The 20,605-nt window shown below is 43.2% G+C and overlaps 1 protein-coding gene across 1 annotated transcript in view; it reads right to left on the reverse strand.

Annotated features, from left to right (window-relative positions):
* LOC136571798 (pancreatic secretory granule membrane major glycoprotein GP2-like) overlaps positions 1-20,055 on the reverse strand; it is a 45,003-nt gene extending 24,948 nt beyond the window's left edge. Inside the window, exons 1-5 of the mRNA XM_066572429.1 lie at positions 19,870-20,055; positions 10,639-10,653; positions 4,064-4,252; positions 3,888-3,989; positions 1,876-2,096 (exon numbers count right to left, since the gene is read on the reverse strand). Of these exons, the coding sequence (XP_066428526.1) occupies positions 1,876-2,096; positions 3,888-3,989; positions 4,064-4,252; positions 10,639-10,653; positions 19,870-19,918 (576 nt within the window). The 5' untranslated portion in view covers positions 19,919-20,055. The remainder of the gene's footprint in view (positions 1-1,875; positions 2,097-3,887; positions 3,990-4,063; positions 4,253-10,638; positions 10,654-19,869) is intronic.
* Positions 20,056-20,605: the final 550 nt, after the last annotated feature.

Below are 20,605 nucleotides of genomic sequence, written 5' to 3' on the forward strand. Positions count from 1 at the left end.
CATGTGTTTCCCCATCCTCTGGCTCCGGTGGGAGTGGTGTTAGGTGAGACTTGCTTGACCTCATATTAGGGATTAATTTTTTTTAACAGATTTAGTGGATCCACTGGACCAACCCACCAGGGCTAAAGACAGTCTTGGAGTGGTTGGTAGCTGACTCCTGAGATAGGTGGACTATAGACAGGAATACAGAACCGACCCAGAGACAGGAATATAGACAGAACTGGGAAGGCATAGACAGAACTCAAAACACAGGAAGGGTTGACCCTTGGCTGCAGGGAAGATGGCAGGACCCTACCTATAAGCGGAGCAATTGCATCGATAAAGGTAGCCCCGTGCTGGAACCTCAGACCAGACTATCCCTGAAGGAGTAATACACAGAACCAGACAGAACTGGCACACAGACAGAACCAATTGGAACTGGCAGCAAACAAATGCAGGACAAAGCGAAAACAAACTGACATGAAACTGACAGAAAATAAACGTAAGAACAGATGCAGATTTCCTGGAAGCCTCATACAGAAGAGAAGGTCAGAAATAGACCCAGGGCAGAGAGGCAGACAGGACCCAGACAAGACAGAACCCAGAGAGAGGGCAGGCAGAGATGACACAGACAGAATGACCAGTGAGACTGATTGACAAACAACAATTCAAGGAAAACCAGGAAGTGCATCAGCTCAGCTCAAAAAGCGGAGTAATGCCTAATTAACCCCACAGGTAAACTAAGTGGCAGAGACCTGATTAACCCTGACAGTGCTGGTTAACCCTCTCAGCACTGGTTAACCCTCTCAGCACTGGACAAAAGCAGAAAGGAAAGGCAGAGACCCTTTACCTCACCTGTGGGTGTTTTGTTAGGCTTATTTAAAATGGTATGATGCTTAGCTTCAGTGCTACTTAGTCTTTCTCTGGCTGTGGTTGAAGTCAGTGCTTGGAGCTGGATCTCCTGTTTGCCTGAGACTTCTCAAAGCTAAGTACAGTAGTTATTATCTTTTACATTGTTTGCTGTGGTATTCTCCTATCCCACGTAGGGTCAGCTAGTGGCCAAGGTATGCGGTAGGGTCCGCCCTTCTCAGAGTGGGTTACCTGCATATAGACAGGTCGCTTCCATGGGAAAGGTTTTTGAGGGACAGTGTTTGGGGTGGATTTACGTTAGTCTCTCATGTTATGGATCCAGCGCATCCGTCTAGGATGCGTCAAAAGGCTCTTTCAGCATAGCACTCACAGCCACTGTCTCTCCTGCAGTTTGTGGCCTCCTCACAGTATAGTACCACAGCGGGCTAAGTAGCTTTCAATGTCTCTTTTCCTGGTGGCCAGGTCTCTCCAGCTCAGTCGGTCTCTGCAGGCTTCAGTGTTCCTGTTGTCGCTTTACAGGCAGCACCTCTCACTGACAGCCACACTCTCTGGTCTGACTTGGTGGCGCAGTTACAAAGTCTTCTATAGACTTGATAATATCTTCTTCTGAAAGTCCTCACTGCGCATGCTCAGCAATACATTGCGATATTTTGGTACAATTTGTGGCACGTGATAAATCTGGTATAAATTTTGGCACATCCTTATGTATTGCCACAGCTACCAATTATCCCCTTCTTGAAGAGACTGGCGTGTCAGCAGCACAATCTCGGAAGCCAAAATATGGCTCGACAAAGAATGCTTTCAGTCGAACATTGTATGCAATTCTTATCGTTTGGGAGTAATAGAGAAGACTTTTACTGCCCCATGTATGCTGTCACACCTGCTTTATCTACAGAATTATTCCCTTCTTGAGCAGCCCCTTACATTAATACATACCACTTCAATTTAAAAAAGGGGAATAAATTTAAAAAGTGTAATACTAATTATAAAGAAAGCTAAAAAAAAGCACAAGGATAATGATCGTACCTTAACAGTGTTTCCACACCATCCTATGACTGCTTTTACTTGAATACTTTCTACACGAACATTGTGGATATTTTCTGGATATATATATGTGCAATTAATGGAGTCATTGATAAGGTGAAAGCTGCTGTAGTTGTAGCCAAGTTGCTTCAGTTTGCACTGACTGACAGAAGCTATCATTGTGCCACCATCACAGTTCACTGAAGGTTTCAAACCTGAAATTGCTGTACACACAAACAAAATGCTATTTTAGTTGGGAAGAGTTCACAAATTCTTAGAGTAGCTGCAGTTTTCACAAACTTTTGACATGTTAGGCCTCCCTCACACAGGCATTTGCAGAAATGCAGCATTGAAATACGCAGATTCAGATTTACTGTAGATTCAGCCTGGTTTCAAGCGTGCTGACAGCGCAGCTGAAAACGCAGCCAAGGATGCTGCAAAAAAAAAAACAACAAAAAAAACTATACTCACCTGGTAGGTGCCGTCGGGGACTCTTCGAACTTCAGTGCAGGCTGCTGGGCACTTGTCAAGCCGGCAGAGGATCTTTTGTTAACAACTGAGATTAGAAATTCCTGCCTCCAGCAAAAGATTGCTTTGATTGGCTGAGCAATGCTGAGTGACAGCCCACTCAGCCAATAACAGCCAGCACTGGATGCTTCAATCACAGTTTTTCAGTACATTATATGGTACATCACATAGTACCATTTAAAAATACAACTTGCCCTGCAAAAAACAAGCCCTCAGACAGCTACATCAAGGGAAAAATAAGAGTTATGATTTTTTGAAAGCGGGAAGGCGAAAACTAAGAATGAAACAAAAAATGGCTGTGTGATTAAGGGGTTCATATATGGAATTACAATGCCATTAGTTATTTATCTATATAATTACCTTTCTCTATTACCAGGACTTAAATATTTGTGATCTATCCTTACGGTGGGGTGTGGGGTCACTTGACTAGAACAAGGTGCATTACTAGATGCAGCCACCTACATCAATGAGCAACTGTGCCAGTGTGGACATTAAAGTTCAAAGGGTTGGAACCCCACCAATCAAACATTAATGGCCTATTTTAAGGTTTTTAATCTTTATTTAATCTCCTCTTTGATGTTTTTTTTTATAATGAGCAACAAGGTCTCCACTGACTAAAGGCCTACTGCAGGCTAACTCAAAGTCCATGTTGTATCAGCATAAATTCAGGATACAGTTATAAGGGTAGTGTATGGTGTGATTGAGCATTTGATGGTACACTAATATTAGATACATGTTATTTAGGAAATACATAGTATTTTATAACTACATGCTTTTTATTTATACTCGATAGGCCGCGTGCAGACGAGCGGGTCGGATCCAGCGGCGAGAATTCTCGCCGCGAGACCCGACCCGAGCGCCTGCAGAGACGAGCGCGTACTCACCCGCGCCCGGCGGCTCCGGCTCTTTCATGTGCCTGCTGCCGGGCAGCCGGCGCATGCGCAGACCGGAGCCGGCGGCCGGGTGAGTGACGTTTCTGTGCGAGGCTCTGTGAGCCCCGCACAAAAATAGGACATGCCGTGGTTTGTTTGCCGCGCGAGATTTCGCACGGCCAAACCGCGGCCGTCTGCATAGGAGTGCGTATTGTAATGCACTCCTATGCAGGCTTTGAGCGGCAGAAATCCCGCCGTGGGATTTCCGCCCGTGTGCAGGCGGCCATATGCTGGAACTGTTTGGCACTGTATGGCAGAATTATGAGTACACTTCAAAGTAATGTTATGGATTGTATGCTACTGCTCTCTTTTGTTACACAAACTGTCCCTTTTAAAGTAAGCAATTCAGGTTACAGAAAGCTGTAAAAAATATAAAGTTAATATTAGGCCACTAGATTTCCATGTCAGTAATCTGTACACATAAATAGTTTTGTGTCTTGGGCTCTGCCCATCATGTTTTGCACACATTCAACCATGCATGGCTTCACAATAAAACTACCTCAAATACATTAAAATACATTGTAGCAAATGAATAACAAGGAATAATAAACTTACTTAATCCAGAATATATGGTTTTATTACAAATGCAGGATGTAACATTGTTTTCGATAACACATGTCTCATCACTAAAACAACCTGGATTACAAATTGGTTTATCTGTAATAGAAAAACAGAAATTAACTTTGTGTTACGTTTAGGCATAAACACTATTAGCCAAAAATCCAACTTACCTGTGCAGCAATCTAAATCATTATCCCAGAACAAGTCATTAAGGCTTGCACAACATGTGTTGTCATCCATTGGGCATAGAGTTCCAGTAGGGATACAATTTGTAATGCCATCATTACAGGTGCATCCATTATCAGTAGTACATGACCCATTACAGCTATCATCCCTACACAGAACTGGACTAGAACCGCCTGTAGAAAAACATAAATACAATGAAAGTACATGGAATCTGAAACTGAAGATGAAACAAGAATTTAAGAGTCCTGAAAGGGTCTAAAAACCTTTTTGCTAGATTAGCAATGCTTAATTATGTACTTTTTTGTCTAGGTAGCATATGTGGATCCCCTGTGCCACAAAACTGATTTGGCTTAGGGCTAAATCTGGGGCAACAGCTGTGGTTCCCCTTTTACTCACCCTTTAACCCCACCAAATGGGATCTGGTCTTTCCTGCAGAAGATCCAAAACCATTATGCCAGAAATAGTCTTGGTTGCAAGGCTGCTGACGCAAACTAGTAGAGATTTCCATAACATGGTACTGGAGGGTGTAGAACAGAGCTGAACTAAGGGCAGGCATAACACTTACATAATGGTGAAAGAAATCAAGGGTCAGGACAGGTAGCAAACAGAGTAACCATAATTCATTAACAAGCCGAGGTCAAGAGTAGAGAAGACTGGAAGGTTATTGAAACAAGTATGGATCAAAACCAGGAGAATGGTTAGAAGAAATAAAACACCTTTGTACACTGTAGAGACTAATTACTAGGCAGCCTCTAGTGGGAGAAGATTCTCTAATTAGACCAAAGCCTGCCAGGCTTGGCCAGGGAGTGAAAAGCTGGATATGTGCGCTGGCCCTTTAAGAAGCAGGCAAAGCGTGCAGCCCTGGATCACAGAAGGATGAGGCATCTGCCACAGATGACAGGAGAAGGGGAATTGAAAACGCAGCCACTAGAAGGAAGAAGTGAGTAAAGTCAGAGATACTTTCAGTGTTAAGAACAGTCTTATTTTATATTAATATGCTTAAATTTGCTCTATTCTGTGTCAATATGTTTCTGCTTAGATTCACAAAGTACCCTTGTTTTCTAACACACCCAGTGATTCAGTGGATACATTGGTTGTATTTAGGTTTAAATAGTGCTTATATAGACTCAATGAATAGATGTGGATAAGTGACACTGAAACCCTTAAGACCCACTTAAGTCTTCAGTCTTCTTAACACGATAGTGGTGGCAGTCAGATTCTGAATGGGGGCCTTTCACTTTTCCCCCAACACATTATGGGCTTATTCAGACAGGCGTATATCAGCCGGGTTTTCACGCCTGGCCGATATACGCTGTCCCTCTCTGCAAGGGGAGGAGGCGGGCCTGGCTGGGACCTAATGCACTGAGCTCCCGCCCCCTCTCCCTGCCCCTCGCCCGCTGGCAATGGGAGGGCAGGATAGGGGCGGAGCTAAGTTCCGCCCCTCCTATTGCAAACAGTGGTGTTGGGCAGAGAGGGGGCGGTAGCTCAGTGCACTAGCTCCGGGCCAGGCCCGCCTCCTCCCCTTGCAGAGAGGGACAGCATATATCGGCCGGGCGTGAAAACCCGGCTGATATATGCCTGTCTGAATAAGCCCTAAGTCAGAGGAAAGAAGGATTGTGGGATGGTTAATTGCAACTCCTGATCCCTTTCTTTCCCTTGGAGGTAAATTAAAGCAAATGCTGTTTGACTACGGTTTTCTCCGCAAAACATATGAGTGCTAGACCGTACCGTTTGTCCATGTGTTTGGGGGAGGTGGGCAAATTACCTGTCGGCCAAACAAACATTTGGCTAACATCTATTGAAGGTGCATGGTCACCTTTGCACTTGCTACTGTAGGGAGTGGACCCTGAGGCCTTGGTTCAGGACGAGTGTAATATAAATTTTAAAAAGGTAGATTTTACTAACCAGTTGATCCTTGTTTCTCATTAGGGAATTGCCTAGAGATATTGCTGAGAAATGCTTTCATACCTGGAAAACATCTTCGGTTTTCCCTGCACAGTGGTGCTCCTGATTGTTCAGAACTCAGGGAATTGCAACATAGCTGGGAACATTGCAACTGAATATGAGCATGCTTCAGTTGTCTGCATAGCATGTACAGGGAAATCCGTGAGTGGGATGCTGCACTAAATTTGCACTGAGGCTTATTCATTCTGAGAATCAGTGGGGGACCCAGATGTTGCACCCCTACCAATCAGAAAGTGATGGCATGTTCTATCAATATGACATCCCTTTATAAGAAGTCCTATTCTTATGAAATGATGTCATATTGCTAGGACAGTGTTTCCAAAACTACAATTGTCACAACCCCTCATGTTTTGAGAATATCCTATAGAGAGCAGCTGCAGCAATGTCTGAGGCACTGACTATATTTATATCACCTGTGCAATACTATGAAAACCCTGACTTTTGGGGGGTATGAGGACTTTGGTTTGGGAAACACTGTGCTAGGATATGCCAACACTTTGCTACCCATTTAAAACTAGACAACCTACATAAATTTAAAACAAACGGGGAGTATGTTCACATGGTCAGGATTTGCAATAAGCAAATTTGCTGTGGATTTATGTATAAATTGCATCTCAGGCTGCCTTCACACTGGCATGAAATTGTGCGAGATTTGTGCGTACAAATATGAAACCCATTCTTTTGAATGGGTTTATTCACATTAGGGATGTTTTCCTGCGGGAAACACATTGCAGCATATCCTATCTTACTGCGAGATCAACCATTGCTTTCAGTGGGGCTGGCGGCAGCAGGGCCAGCCCTATTAGGAGCAATGGGAGAAAGCCACAATCCTCTGCTGTGGCTGTGACAGCCATGGTGGGGATTTCCTTCATCCCCGGAGTGATGCAAGGCTTTTTTCACATAAAAATGTCTCGCATACACGAGTGAGTCAGTCATTGAGTGAGTCAGTCAGCGAGGGCTTTCGCATAGATAGATAGATAAATAGTTTTACTGTTTTGTAAAAGTTTAGAAAATCGGCTCAGGATAACAAACATATGGTTTATGCAACCCAAATGCCATGGATATCTCCCAATGGCCTTCATCGAAAACAGATTGATTACATCCCGTGTACTCATCGTTAGTGAAGTTCAGTCGCTGCAATAAAAACCTTTCCTGGTGCCACAGCGGCAGTGATCATGAACTCCTTGCAGCTAAGATCAAGAGCAATCAAGATGCTCCATGAAAGAAGAGCAGCAAAGGAGGCTGGCAACAAAGACGAAGATCGGCAACTAAATGCTGATTTTCAGTGAGCAGCAAGGAAAGACAAGGAAATTGACTGAAATGAGCGTTGCAAACAACTTGAAGCAGAAGCCATGAAAGGCCATATGTAAGGCCTATTCTCACTGGTCAAGATGACATGCAATGGCACAATCAAAGGCAAAAGTGGGAAGGAACTGAATGATCAACATCGTATCAAGGATAGGTGGCGGGAATACTCAGAGGAACTATATGCCTGCAACCACATACCTGGACCACTGCATGAGGTGGAGCCTGTGGACTTGGAGCCCTGCATTATGGAGTCAAAAGTGGTTATGGCAATCAAACCACTAGCCAAAAATAAATTACCAGGCATAGATAACATACCAGCAGTGCTATTGCTGCCCGTACCAGTGAAATCACAGTGCTCTGCCAGGCAGTATGGGTATCCACACAATGGCCACAGGACTGGAAAAGATCTGTCTTCGTTCCTCTATCAAAGAAAGGCGACTCCCAGAATTGCTCTAACTACCGAACAATAGCCCTCATGCAAGCAGGATCCTTCTCGAGATTATACAGGAAAGACTGAGATCAGTAATTGAAGCGGCACTCACTGATGCGTAGGCAGGATTCTGGCGAGGACACAGAACCCGAGACCATATTGCAAAACTGCGATGGACTGTGACAAAAGTACGAGAATACTAAAAGAATATCTACATGTGCTTCATCAACTACATCAAGGCCTTAAACTGCATCTACCATGACAAGCTCTAGCTATGGCAGGCCCTACAAGAGCTTGGTGTATCTGCACATCTAGTCAAGCTGATAAAATCTCTTTATACAAATCAAGAAGCACAGTATAGGGACACAGATTGGTTTGGAATCAGCAAATGCAATCGGCAGGGCTGCATCCTCTCACCCTTCCTGTTTACCCTATATGCGGAAGTGATCATGCGGAAAATCGACCTAGAAGAATTGAAAACCAAAGTGAAAATAGATAGCAGAAACATCAACAATCTCCGTTATGTGGATAACACAACTCTGCTTGCAGAAACAGAAGCAGGTCTGAAGCAGCTGATATGTAAGATTAAAACTGAAAGTGAAAAAATGGCCTCTACCTGAATAAAAAAGACTAAAACTAAACTGCAAAATTTCAAATCAATAAGGAGGCCATAGAATGTGTGCGAAACTTCATTTTCATTCAAAAATTTACCAGGCTGGAGAATCTATGCCAGAGATAAAACGTAGGATAAGATTGGGGTCAAAATCCGGAAAACTAGGGATATTGGCATAGCAACTAAATGCAGGATAGTGCAAACCATCGTTTTCCCCATAGTCATGTATGGATGTGAAAGCTGGACTGTCAAAAAACTGACAGAAGGAGGATTGATGCGGTTGAGCTGTGGTGCTGGCGAAAGCTGCTGTGAATACTCTGGACAGCAAGAGTAATAAACAGAGAAGTCCTGAATCGTATAAGACCTGATATATCACTGGAGGGCAAGATGACCAGAGTCAGACTCACGTATTTTGGCCATGTCCCTAGAAAAATCTATAATGCTTCGACAGATCAAAAAAAGACGTAGCCGCCAAAGGACATGATGGCTTGATACTGTCAACGCTGATACTGTCATGGATATCACACAACTAAAAGAAGCAGTGCAAAACCGAAAAACATGGAGGGAACTCGCCTTTAGGGTCACCAAGGGTTGTGAACAACTAAACGGCTAAGAACAAAAACAACAAAAGTTTTTAGTACAAATCAACATTTCATGGCACCAAGTTCATTATAAAAATTTAAGATGACACGACCAGATGAAGTAACATTTTATGGTCACAGATATAATACTGATTAAAATTAGAAAAAAAAAAAAAAAAAATATATATATATAATATATATATATATATACAAATTTAAAACAGTTAACAGTTATATCAGAGTGATCATCCAGCAAGGGGGGGGGGGGGGCGAAGAGATGCCACCAAACACCACATGCAACAAACATTCAGACAACCATACAACTGGAAGAAACCTCCATGGGTACTGGTGTATCTTGACGCCACTGGAAGCTAGGGGTTTGACAGGAGGAACGCCGCTGTTACACCCCCTAGCTCCCAATTGGTCCAAGAATTGAAGGTCCTGAAAGGTCCTAGTATGCATATTTCCCAGCCCTGTGACTGTCCATCCCAGACTGAGTGTAAGTTGCCAGTCACTCATCGTCCCCAGCCGCTGTGGCCTCCCAGCAGCAGTGAGTCACTGCCTCTCTGTGCTGTATGGGTCCCTGCTGTCGTCCTGCCTCGGTACTCTGCCGGTGCCACCTCTCACTGTACTTTGTCCTTCTTGCTGTCCTGTGCTGGTACTCAGTGGCCGTCGGCACTCTGTCACTGTCCCCCCGCGTTGTATGGCCTCCCAGCTCTCCTGCTCCTGGTGTGGAAGGCTGTGGCCACCGGCGGTGACTCTGTTCCACAGCACTGTGTGCTATGTGCTGTAGCGGTGCCAGGGAAGCCACTTGACACCGCTGTGGTGTCCCTGCTGACACTGCCCCTCTCAGGTGAATGAGCCGCGCCGCTGGGGAAGGAGATTAAAGCCGCAGTGCTGTTCCTGATGCCGACCCCGCTGTACACTTCGGGGAACAAACTTTCAGCTTGGCCTGGTTGCCTGCAGCGGGGGCCGCGATATGTTTCTCAAACCACGCATTGTGGCCGGCTGCCGAGGAAGGACCTTGCAGAAGCTGCTGTATGCTTTTCCCATAAATCATTAGTGAGCTGCCAGTAACTGCAGCCCATCTACCTCTGCAGTCAATAAGGTACAGGGGGCATCACCCCCTGTCAATCTTGACTCCACCAGTACTTCCTGGTGGCGTCAAGATACACCAGTACCACCTCCATGACCCTTCTTGCAACGGAGACAAACTCTTGCAGTCAAGAAGCACTGGGTAGGTCAATCACTATCTTAGCAAGTTATACTACAGTGTCCCCAGACACTAACTATCATGATCATATGTTCTCAAAATTTCCTATTCAAGTAGGAATCTTTTACAAGGGAACATACTGTATTTATTATCTATCTGGATCCACATCATAATGACCACCTTTCAGGTGCAAGACAATAGGTTCTTCAGACCCTTAGCATAAAGTCCTGTATAATATCATTATTAACTAGCAGTAGACATATTTGAGGAAAGAGGATATTTAAAAAACTAAAATATTAATACTGAAATATGATAACCCCATTTCTAAATGGAGTGATTCTGGAGCAAAACCTTACTGAATGCAGGAAAGTACCCACCTCCAAATGACAAACATTAAACACCCTTTTACACGCATTACTAGTAAGCAATGTGAATATGAAATGACTTACTGTAGCAAACTGCCCCTGTAGAGAGAGTGGAAGAAAAAAAACAACTTGTTAATGGAAAGAAACAAATATAGTAAGCTTGAATTAAAAACATTTTTTTTCTGGGCATACCTAAATACCAATTAAACATTGATGTCCCTGCGCATGTTCAATTTTTCTACTTTGTGCCCTATCTTTAAAGGGGTTTTCCAACTTTCCTCAGGATAGGTCATCAATAGTTGATTGGCAAAGGTCCCTTCCCTTGGGCCCCCCCACCTGTGAGCTGTTCACTAGGTTCCTGCACTAGTGTCCAGAGATGTGTTGCTGGAAATCCACAGCTCCATACACAGTGTAATGGCCTGGAATGGTACTACAAGCAAAAGTTCCCAATAAAGAAAACCCTATTTAAGATTGTTTTCATAACTATTTATTATCCCTTTCATTCAATTTTTCAAATCGGTCTCATATTCTAGACGCTAACACACTTGAGCTCAGTTGCAACATATTTGGCTAAATTTTGCCCTTTTTATATGCTTTCTGTGGTTACCTCTATCCCACTCCAATGGTTTTTTAACTGGGCTGAAAATAGCTTGCAGAATGCACTCTAAAGTAAGATAGATGTTTATTGGAAACGGGGTATTAACACTTTCCCCAACTACAAAGTGTAAAGCCTTGTAAATAGTTACATTTCTTAAAAACCAATGCAGGTCCAGTCTTGCTTTTCATGTTGTTACACACAAAGATGACTGTCGAACATATCAGTCATCCCTGGTTGGGTCTTAGCACCCGCTTCTCTGTTTTACAGTTTATGCTTTTACATTTCCTAAACTGCAATTTTATGTTCAGTTCCCTCTTACTTAGGTTGTCAAGTAAGTCCATTGCATTTCAACATCCTAGTGATCCACCATGGAGCTCTGGTGTATGGGGTGTCCAACAGTGGTGTGTAATCCCTGCTTATGGTCCATATCATCGCCCAGATGTAATTTGCATCCAAGAAACCCACATTTCCCCAGTCTTCCATCCTTAGCTACTTCCACCCACAATACTCTTGATTCCATGCTGCTTCTGCTCTCACAAAACTATACGATTTCTGGGATTAGGGGGTGCTGAGGACAAGGCACTCCAGCGAAGTAAGTATATGGAATATACTATTTCTGGAGTGCTGGGATTTTTTTCTTATACAGTCTACACAACATAGAATTGACACTTTTCCAAAATTCCCTACCTCTCCACATAAACCAGGTAGGCGCAACGGACGTCTGTATAGTTTCGGAAGCCTTATATGACCAACAGTTAGTTTTTATTAATGTACACACCACCTCAGAAAGTCTGCTCCCTACACTTCTACTTCATATGCGCAAATTCGCACAATTTATCTGCTGAATTGTTGTGGGCAGAGGACTTTAATCTTCCGTTCTCCCCGAGACTGGACAGAACAGCTCTTAACCATGACAGGTTTTCCGCTGCTCAGAGACGGAGATGGGCAGACACTCTGACATCTCTCTTGGTGGCTGACTGATGGATGGAACTTCACGTTCTCAAACAGGGGTATACATATTATTCTCCGACGCCCATCTATACTCCAGGTTATACTGCATATTAGTCTAGACTTCCCTCTTGCCAATGTTAGCCCAGATTAGACACATTCCTTGCTAATGGTCAGATCACAACATAGTGGTAGCCTACATCTAAAGCCCACATAAAATCCTCATAGCGTCTAAATGGGTCACTGCTGATAGATCCAGTACTTCTGCCCACATTATGAAACCACTTTAAGAGTACTTTGAAACGACTCATACCCCATTTGGTCCTTGCTGGCTCATAAAGTCTACATAAGAGGACACCTGATTAAAATAGGGACCAATAAAAAAAGGGCAAGCCCTCTTGGATCTTTTGAAGTGGAAATCCCACCGAAAGAATTCCTGGATTCTCAACTCACAGTAAAAAAAAAAGACCATATGTCTTTAAAGAATTATAGACCTATTTCATTGCTCAACTTGAATTACAAAATTTGTACGTCCATTCTTGCTACGTGACTGAACAGTCTGCTCCCAGCTCTCATCCATAGAAACAAGTGGGATTTATTCCTGCAGGACAGGCCGAAGATAACATTTGTTAGGTTAGTGCTTAATAGAATATCCACAATTATGCTTTATGAAAGGACCCATGCAATCAGGTCGGATACCTTAACTGATTTCCTAGGTACATGGCAACCCTGGATCTCGAAGTTCCAGGTCTACATTTCTATGTCTCATCCACATAACTTCCCCATCAAAAAATAGTCCCAGTTATTGGTCCTGATACACTAAAGAGTCGATATGGATCCTTGACGAGCCCGTTTTATACCCTTTGTTACCCCCTCCATATTGGGAGTATGTTGGTTTGTTAAAAACTAGTGTACTTTAAGATGACAATAATCAGCCCCTGTGTGGGGTCGTAAGAATGTTATGCACATGTACCACATTTGTGAAATTTTTTATAAAAACTGTTGAAGCTGTAGGGCTCCCAAGTAGGGAACATTGGCGTGGGGTGTCGGCCATTGTGGGGGAGACCTCGGGGAAACAAGTTGGATGTCAATGGTGGCTCCATGGTCCCACCCCATAAATGGCTGAATGAGGCTTAGCTCAGGCAAGGTTTAATAAATAATGAGTTTGTTTGAAGATAAAGTGTCATGTGACGCCAGTACCTTTTTTAAGGGGTGAACTCTGATTTAGAATGAAGAAATAATTGAGATGAATCAACGTAGATTTGTGGTAAACCGAAGGTGCTGCTGAGACCTGTAGTACTATGGTTTCTAGCAGCACAGCTCCACAGGTGGTGAATGATTGAGCTGGCTGGGTGTGGTGACTTCCTGCTAGCCAATCTCCTGGGTCTTTGCTCACATATAAACCCTGCTCCTGTCAGTGTCTGTCTAGTGTCCAGAGTGAGCAGTCATGTATCCATGTCCGTTACAGCTTGCTGTGTGTTTGGTGTTCAGGGTGAGCAGTCATAAATCCTTGTCCGTTGCAGCTTGCTGTGTGTTTGGTGTTTTGCTGGTTCATGTCTGTTTGTAAGTTTATTTTCTGTCAGTGTTGTGTCAGTTTGTTCTGCTGAGTTTGCTTGCTATTTCTGCACTACGGTGGCCCTAGTGTCATCTAGTAGATGTGTCTTGCTAGTGTAGGGACTGCAAGACACGAGAGGCCTTGCCAGGGCTTGCAGCTTAAGTTCATTGGCCAATGTACAAACTAACACCTCGCTTTTATATTCAGCTTTACCATCTGCTATGGAGTGCGATGTTGTGTGGTGTGTTTGTGCATTGTGTCAGTTCCACCTGGTTGTGAGTATTCCCCTTTCAGGGAGAGCAGGGCTGAGGTTCCAGCGTGGGGCCGCCTTTATAGAGGTGATCACCCTGCATAGTAGGTAGGGCCTTATCATCTTCCCTGTAGTTCATGGCCAGTTATCAGAAACCTGTGTGCATCCGTCTCCTGGTCGCGATCGTGTGGGCCCCGTGCTTAGTTTGCACACACAATCGTAACACACAGTTTACTCAACACTTAGAATAACTGTGAAAGTAACTGTTATCCAAAGTCTGTAAACTGTAACTACTCATTTGTTTTCCTAAGAGTTAGGATAGCACATTTCATTCTTTTCAATGCTCCCTCTCTCTTTAAAGTTTATCAAGGATGAACCCGCCAGACTCGGTTATCTGGGGTTTTCGCCAAATGGTTGCGTTGTGAAACTAGGGAGCAACTAAGACCCGACCCCACTGGCTTAGAGTTTCCCTGGGGAAAGTCACACTCACTATTGTGAAGACTGAAATCTAGTCTTTTCCTCCACACTGTGCTGATTCCAGTTGCTTTCTCCTCCCATTCCACACTCTGGTGGCATTGCTACAGATTGCAGCAGGGTGCCGCACCTCCGTATTCATTCACCTCCCGATGACAACGTCTTCTCCTCTCCTGTCTAACTCCTCCTTCCCTTGCTGTCGTCTACCCACACTTTTTTCTTCTCCTTTCCTGCCTCGCCTCACTCACTTTCCCAGGCTCGCTTTGATTTCTTCCCCTCACCCAATTAAGAAATTATGAGCCAGCAGCCAATCCGATGGAAGCTGTTGCTGGGCAGAAAAGCTTCGAGCTCGTGAATTAGGAACTCTCTCTCTCCCGTACGATAGCCTCCATCTCTCCGCAGGAGCTCATAGACAGGTATTAAGAACTTCTGACTATCTTAGTACCCAGTAGTACCATAGTACCCTCTGGGTCACTATATTGGCACCACTATTAACTGCTATTAGCTGCATATACTATAACAGGAAAATTTGATTATTGAAAAAACAGACAACCACTTTAACCCCTTAGAGTGGCTTCACACGAGCGTGTGCGTACATAGGTGCTCACCCCTGTACGTGCAAAAACACACGTGTATGAAGGTCCGTGCATTGCCTTCAATGGACCCGCATTACTCCCGGCGGCTCCATTGAAGGCAATGGTCTGCCGGCCCCCCCTGAAGTGATTTTCAGGGAAGAGCTTTAAGTATAAGCTCTTCCATGAAAAATATCCCTTTTAGTGTAAAAAAAAAATGTGAAAAAATATATATATACTCACCTCTCCGCCGCATGAATATTCACATTTGGAGTCCCCTTGACATTGAACACCGTGACAGCACTGTCACAGTGATCAGTGCCAAGGGGACTCCCGCGGGGAGCAAAGAATCCCCTGCCACAGCTGTCACAGCTGTGGCAGAAGATCGCAATGTTCTCCCATTGCTTTCAATGGGACTAGCACTTCTGCAGTCCCATTGAAAGCAATGGGATGCTGCAAGCCCTGCAGGGATTTTCGGGGAAGGGCTTTAAATATAATCCCTTTCAGTTGCCATGGCAGCTGGGAGCCTTTTGAAAGCCCCCAGGGCTGCCATTGCAGATTGCCTATCAAGCCATACCTGTGGCTTAATAAATTGTTAGATTACGGTATAATGTAATAGTATGGCAACAGCGATCAAACCATCAGAAGTTCATGTTCCCTTATGGGGACTAAAATAATGTGAAAATCAGTTTAAATATTGTATTATTTAGTAAAAATATAAAAAGCAATAAAAGTTAAAAACAAAAACACTTTTCCCATACTTATAAGAGAAAAACCCCAAAACTTGGCATCGCTGCGACTATAAAGGTCATATCAAAGTAAGCATTATTTCCCTGCATGGTGAACCTCCTCAGAAAAAAAAATGCACAACGTCAGAATTATGGTCATCCTATCTCCAAGATATGTAATGAAAAGCAATCAAAAAGATATATGTACACCAAAATGGTACCAATAGAAACTACAGGACGTGCCACAAAAAATGAGCCCTCAGAGAACTATGTTGATGAAAAATTTTAAAAGTTATGGTTGCCAGAAGATGGTGGCAGCAAATAATTTTATTTTGTTTACAAACCTATTTTATTTTTTAAAAGTAGTACAGCAAAAAAAGATATAGATTTGGTATCGTAGTAATCGTATTGACCAACAAAATAAAGTCATTTTTGCTGCAGTATGTACACTGTAAAAACAAGACACCTCCAAAGATGGCGAAAATGCCTTTTTTTTCATGTTTCACTCCACTTAGAATTTTCTAAAAGTTTCTCACTACATTATATGCTGCATTAGGGCTTATTTACACGAGCGTCTATCGGCCGGCGTTTTAACGGCTGCCTGATATACACTTCCATCTAGGCAGTCCCCTCTTTCCCTCCCCCTCACTGTCTCTCTGCCTCTCTGCTCCACTCCAGAGTTTACAATGGGAGGGGGCAGGATGGGGGCAGAGCTCACTCCCATTGCTGGCTATGGACAAGGGGAGGGGGTCGGAGCTTGGCTCCGCCCCTGCCCTGCCCACTCCCATTGCAAATCGCTCGGGGGGAGGGAAGGGCGATACTGCTAAGATAGAAGCGTATATCGGCCGGCCGTGAAAATGCCGGCCTATATACGCTCGTGTAAATAAGCCATTGAATAGTGCCATTGAAAAATACAACTTGTACCAAAACAAAAAAACCCCTAGACATCTAAGTTGATCGATAAATCAATGTCTAGGATTTTTTTTTTAAAGTGGGGAGGAAAAACCTAGAATGAAAAAAAGGGTCGAATTCCTAAGGGGTTAATAATGTGATACTCAAATATGTCCAAAACCGATCCTCTACTCATTTTCATGTGTAAATCTAGTTTGTAAAATCAAAATAATTTTGATTTTACAATGTCTTCATTGAAGTTGGATATTGTATTTATCAATATAATTATGTTGTCTGAAAGAAAACAATTTCCAAAGCAAGTGTGCAAAATAATTGGTGCTGATGAAATTACGACACAATCATTTCAGTTGGCTGCTATCACAACATTTGTACATCCAGGGCAGGTCTTAGATAAGGTAGTGCCCTGTGTGAATTTTTTTTTATTGGCGCCTCTCTCCTCTACCCTTGCTTATCACAACAAACTAGGTAGAAAACTGGGTAGAACTTCCATGGACTAGGTATACAGGCTATTTAATGAATTTTAGGCCAGTTGCAAAGGAGCAAGTTACAGGACACCGGCATGCAGCTGTAACATGCTCATGTGAAACTGGCCATAAGGAGTTTTGTTTCCATTTTGACCACTTGACATCACAGCCAGTTTATTTATTCACGTCTTCTAAGAATACAGGATGGACTTGGTGCAGAATGACCTTGGTGGACATTCTTCAGCAGATTAGCAGCAGAAAATCGACATCAGAAAACACAATATTTGGAATTTTGCTGTGGAATTCACCCTCTCATTTGAAGGGTTATAATTGACATGCTGCGGATCCAAAACCCGCTCTGTGGGTCAAATTCTGTAGTGGATTTTTTTCCTTCGGGTGGTTAAGATTTTTAAAGTCTCATCCACTTTGCTGCTACTGTAACTGCCGTGGATATTCTGTGCGGAGCATCTGCACAGAATCTGCCCCTTTTTGTTTTACTGTTTTCATTACTTCTCCCCACTTTCAAAAAATAACAGCTTAATTTTTTGACAAAATAGCTACATGTAGGCTTGTTTTTTGCAGGACGAATTGTATTTTGCATTGCTACCATTTATATTCTATTGGAAAACTTTCAAAAATTTACAATTGGGGGGAACTGGTCAGCTCGCTGCAGCTTACCCCCCCCCCCTACTCCCTAGCATCTGATGGCTAATGCTCTGTGTGACAGCACAGGTCCCATATAGCTAAGGCCGGCCCTTTGTACATCATTTCATAGTCTCTGAAGACATAAGACTTAAAAAGAACCTGTCATGTCTTCTGACCAGGGGGACAGGCTTCATATCTTTAGGCTGGCATCATAGAGGCCATAAATGTTCTGAAACTTCCGTAGCGGATTTTGCATCGGAAATACCACAACATTTATAGTGCGAGCCATGTGGAGGAGTTATCAAACGTTTCTTCACATGGAGTGGAAAATTTTCACATCTTTGAAAAATGCTGTTGATTTTAGGGCCCAATGTCCACGGGCAGATTTTAATTATAAAATCTGCGCGTGTCTCCCGCGCGGGAAATCCGCAGATCTAAAAACCCATAGGGATGCATTAACATCCGCAGGGCAATTTAATGCATGCTCTATTTTTCTGCGGATCCCACAGGGACGGCTTCCATTGTAATCAATAGAAGCCGTCATATCGGCAGCATAGCCACATCAGTTGCATGCAGGGAGAGCAGGAGATTCAAAAAAAAAAAAAAAAAAGTGGGCACAGCGCATGCGTGCAGCACGCCGCCGGCGCGCCGAGCTCATCTGCCAGGCAGAAAAAAGAAGATCCAGGATCGACAGAGGAGAGCCCCGCAGTGTCCGGACAGGTGAGTAAAATGTAATTTTGGTCTCATGGCTGTGGGCATGGGTGGAAACTGCTGAGGGATTCCACACTTGAAAACCGTGCATGCCCGTGGATATGAGGCCTAAATCTGCAAGATGCCTACTTTTGCTGCGGTTTCAGCCTTCTTAATAAAGAGGGTTAAAATCGCCAACAATTAATGTACTGCGGATTTTCGGCATAGACTACACCGAATACGCACTGTATTATGGTACCCTTCCAGTCCCTGCTGATTCCATTGCTGCTTTAGTTTTTGTTTTCAGCCACAGTAGTTATTTACAGAGCCAAATACTAAACTGCCCAGCATCAATCAAATGTCATGTCTACCAATGACACTAAGTGGGGGAGAGGAGGGGGTTGTGGACACCATCCACTTAACAGTAGACTAAAATCAAGCTCCATATGTAACAGGAGCTATTGTAGCAGAAGGAGGGACTAAAACTAGAGTAAGAACTATAGTACTGTAGTACTATAGAACTATAGTAAAGTAATCCGCAGGGATGCAGCTGTAAATACGCCATCCGTCCCGCTTGTGATCACTTTACTCTTGACAAAAAGCAGTAAGTATTAGAACACCATAGCATGGTCAATAGTTATTAAACTCGATTGCCATACAGCAGAGTATCAAAAGCTCTTATAGCTAATAAAATATATTTTTCTAAAACATACAGCACACCTTGTTCTGCTATGAAAGAAACACTAACCATACAGCTGCAACAATATGTAAACATAAAATAAAATTTGAACATTCAAAAACTGTAAGTTGTGGCAGGCCATATTTTTCTACCAGAAATTATTTTAAGTTGAGAGAAAATAATGAAACAAAAATATTCTCTATGCTTAATTATGTTCTTCCAGCCTTAGGCCCTGTTCACACAGCAGTATTTGGTCATTATTTTGCTTTATTCATTTTAAAGGGAAGCTATCACCCCCCCAAAGTACCATAAACTAAGTGATGGTGCTTTAAGGTGACATGACAGGGATAAAAAAATGCATCATCTAGCTCCCTGTCATGTCCTCTATCGGCACCATAATTTAGTTTTTTGTGCTGTGCGGACATGACAGCTTCCCTTTAAACTAAAGCCAGGAATGCAAGTTACAGAGGAAAGCATAATGGAAAGATCTGTACCCACTCCACCTATTTTGGACCCACTCCTCGTTTTACGGTAGCTTTTAAATACTGATACCAAAATATTGCTGTGTCGATGAGGCCTTAAAAATCGCGTTATATTAGTAGGCTTAAGTTTGCAGTATTTTTGTGTCGATATTGTTCCGCTTAGATCTCATAGAGCAGTTTGTGTGGACCAGCTTCTCTGTCCAGTGATCTTATGGATATACTGCCTATATTTAAGTCCTGATAGTGTTTACAGAGACTTCATGAATAGATGTGGATATGGGAAACCTAATCATGTAATCGTCAGTAAACAAATGTTACCTGTATATTTCAGCAGAGTGCAGAAGGCAAGCAAGAAAAGAGTTTTCATTTCTTTACGGGTTTTGCCTCTTCGTCAGGATGGGATTTTCTGGTGTGCTAACAACTGTGATGCAGAGAGTGTCTGTTGCTTTTATAGAATTTCTCAGAAGTAGAAAGATGTACCAGCCATACAGGATGCTCTAGATGTAGAGGGGGATGTAACAGGACAGTGACATGAAGGCTGAGGGGGTTTAGGTCATACCGAAAAGGGAGGAACTACCTTGGGGTATATGTGGCTAATTGCATTCCCCTTAAACGGGCTTGACATCAACCTTTAATGTATTACAGACATGTATTTCAAGAATGTGACTATACAAATGCAGTGGATACTGCCTTTGAAGGTGAGTCTTTGCCCTACCTTACCCCCGAGGATACATGTCATCAGATATTCTTGACACTGAAGTTTAGGTTTGATGTTTTCTATACATAGCTGTGTGTATTAACTGATAGGCTCAGTTAGACCTTACTGTTTCCCTAATGAAAGTGTCCAGGTGTATCCTTAGAAAATTTCCCTTAGAATCCCTAAAGCATATCAAACTTTTCAGAAAATGTATCCTCATCTAATAGTCTGTGTCTGTAGCCTGAAGTGCAGCCCTTATGCTTTCCACTGCAAAATATACACACTCATTGTCAAAATAAAATCAAGCCCCTGTAAGGAGTTGTCATTTTGCTGCAAAACTCTAATCATTGGTATATC

The sequence above is a fragment of the Eleutherodactylus coqui genome, chromosome 1 (assembly GCF_035609145.1).
Source record: "Eleutherodactylus coqui strain aEleCoq1 chromosome 1, aEleCoq1.hap1, whole genome shotgun sequence".
NCBI classification, from domain to species: Eukaryota; Metazoa; Chordata; class Amphibia; order Anura; family Eleutherodactylidae; genus Eleutherodactylus; species Eleutherodactylus coqui.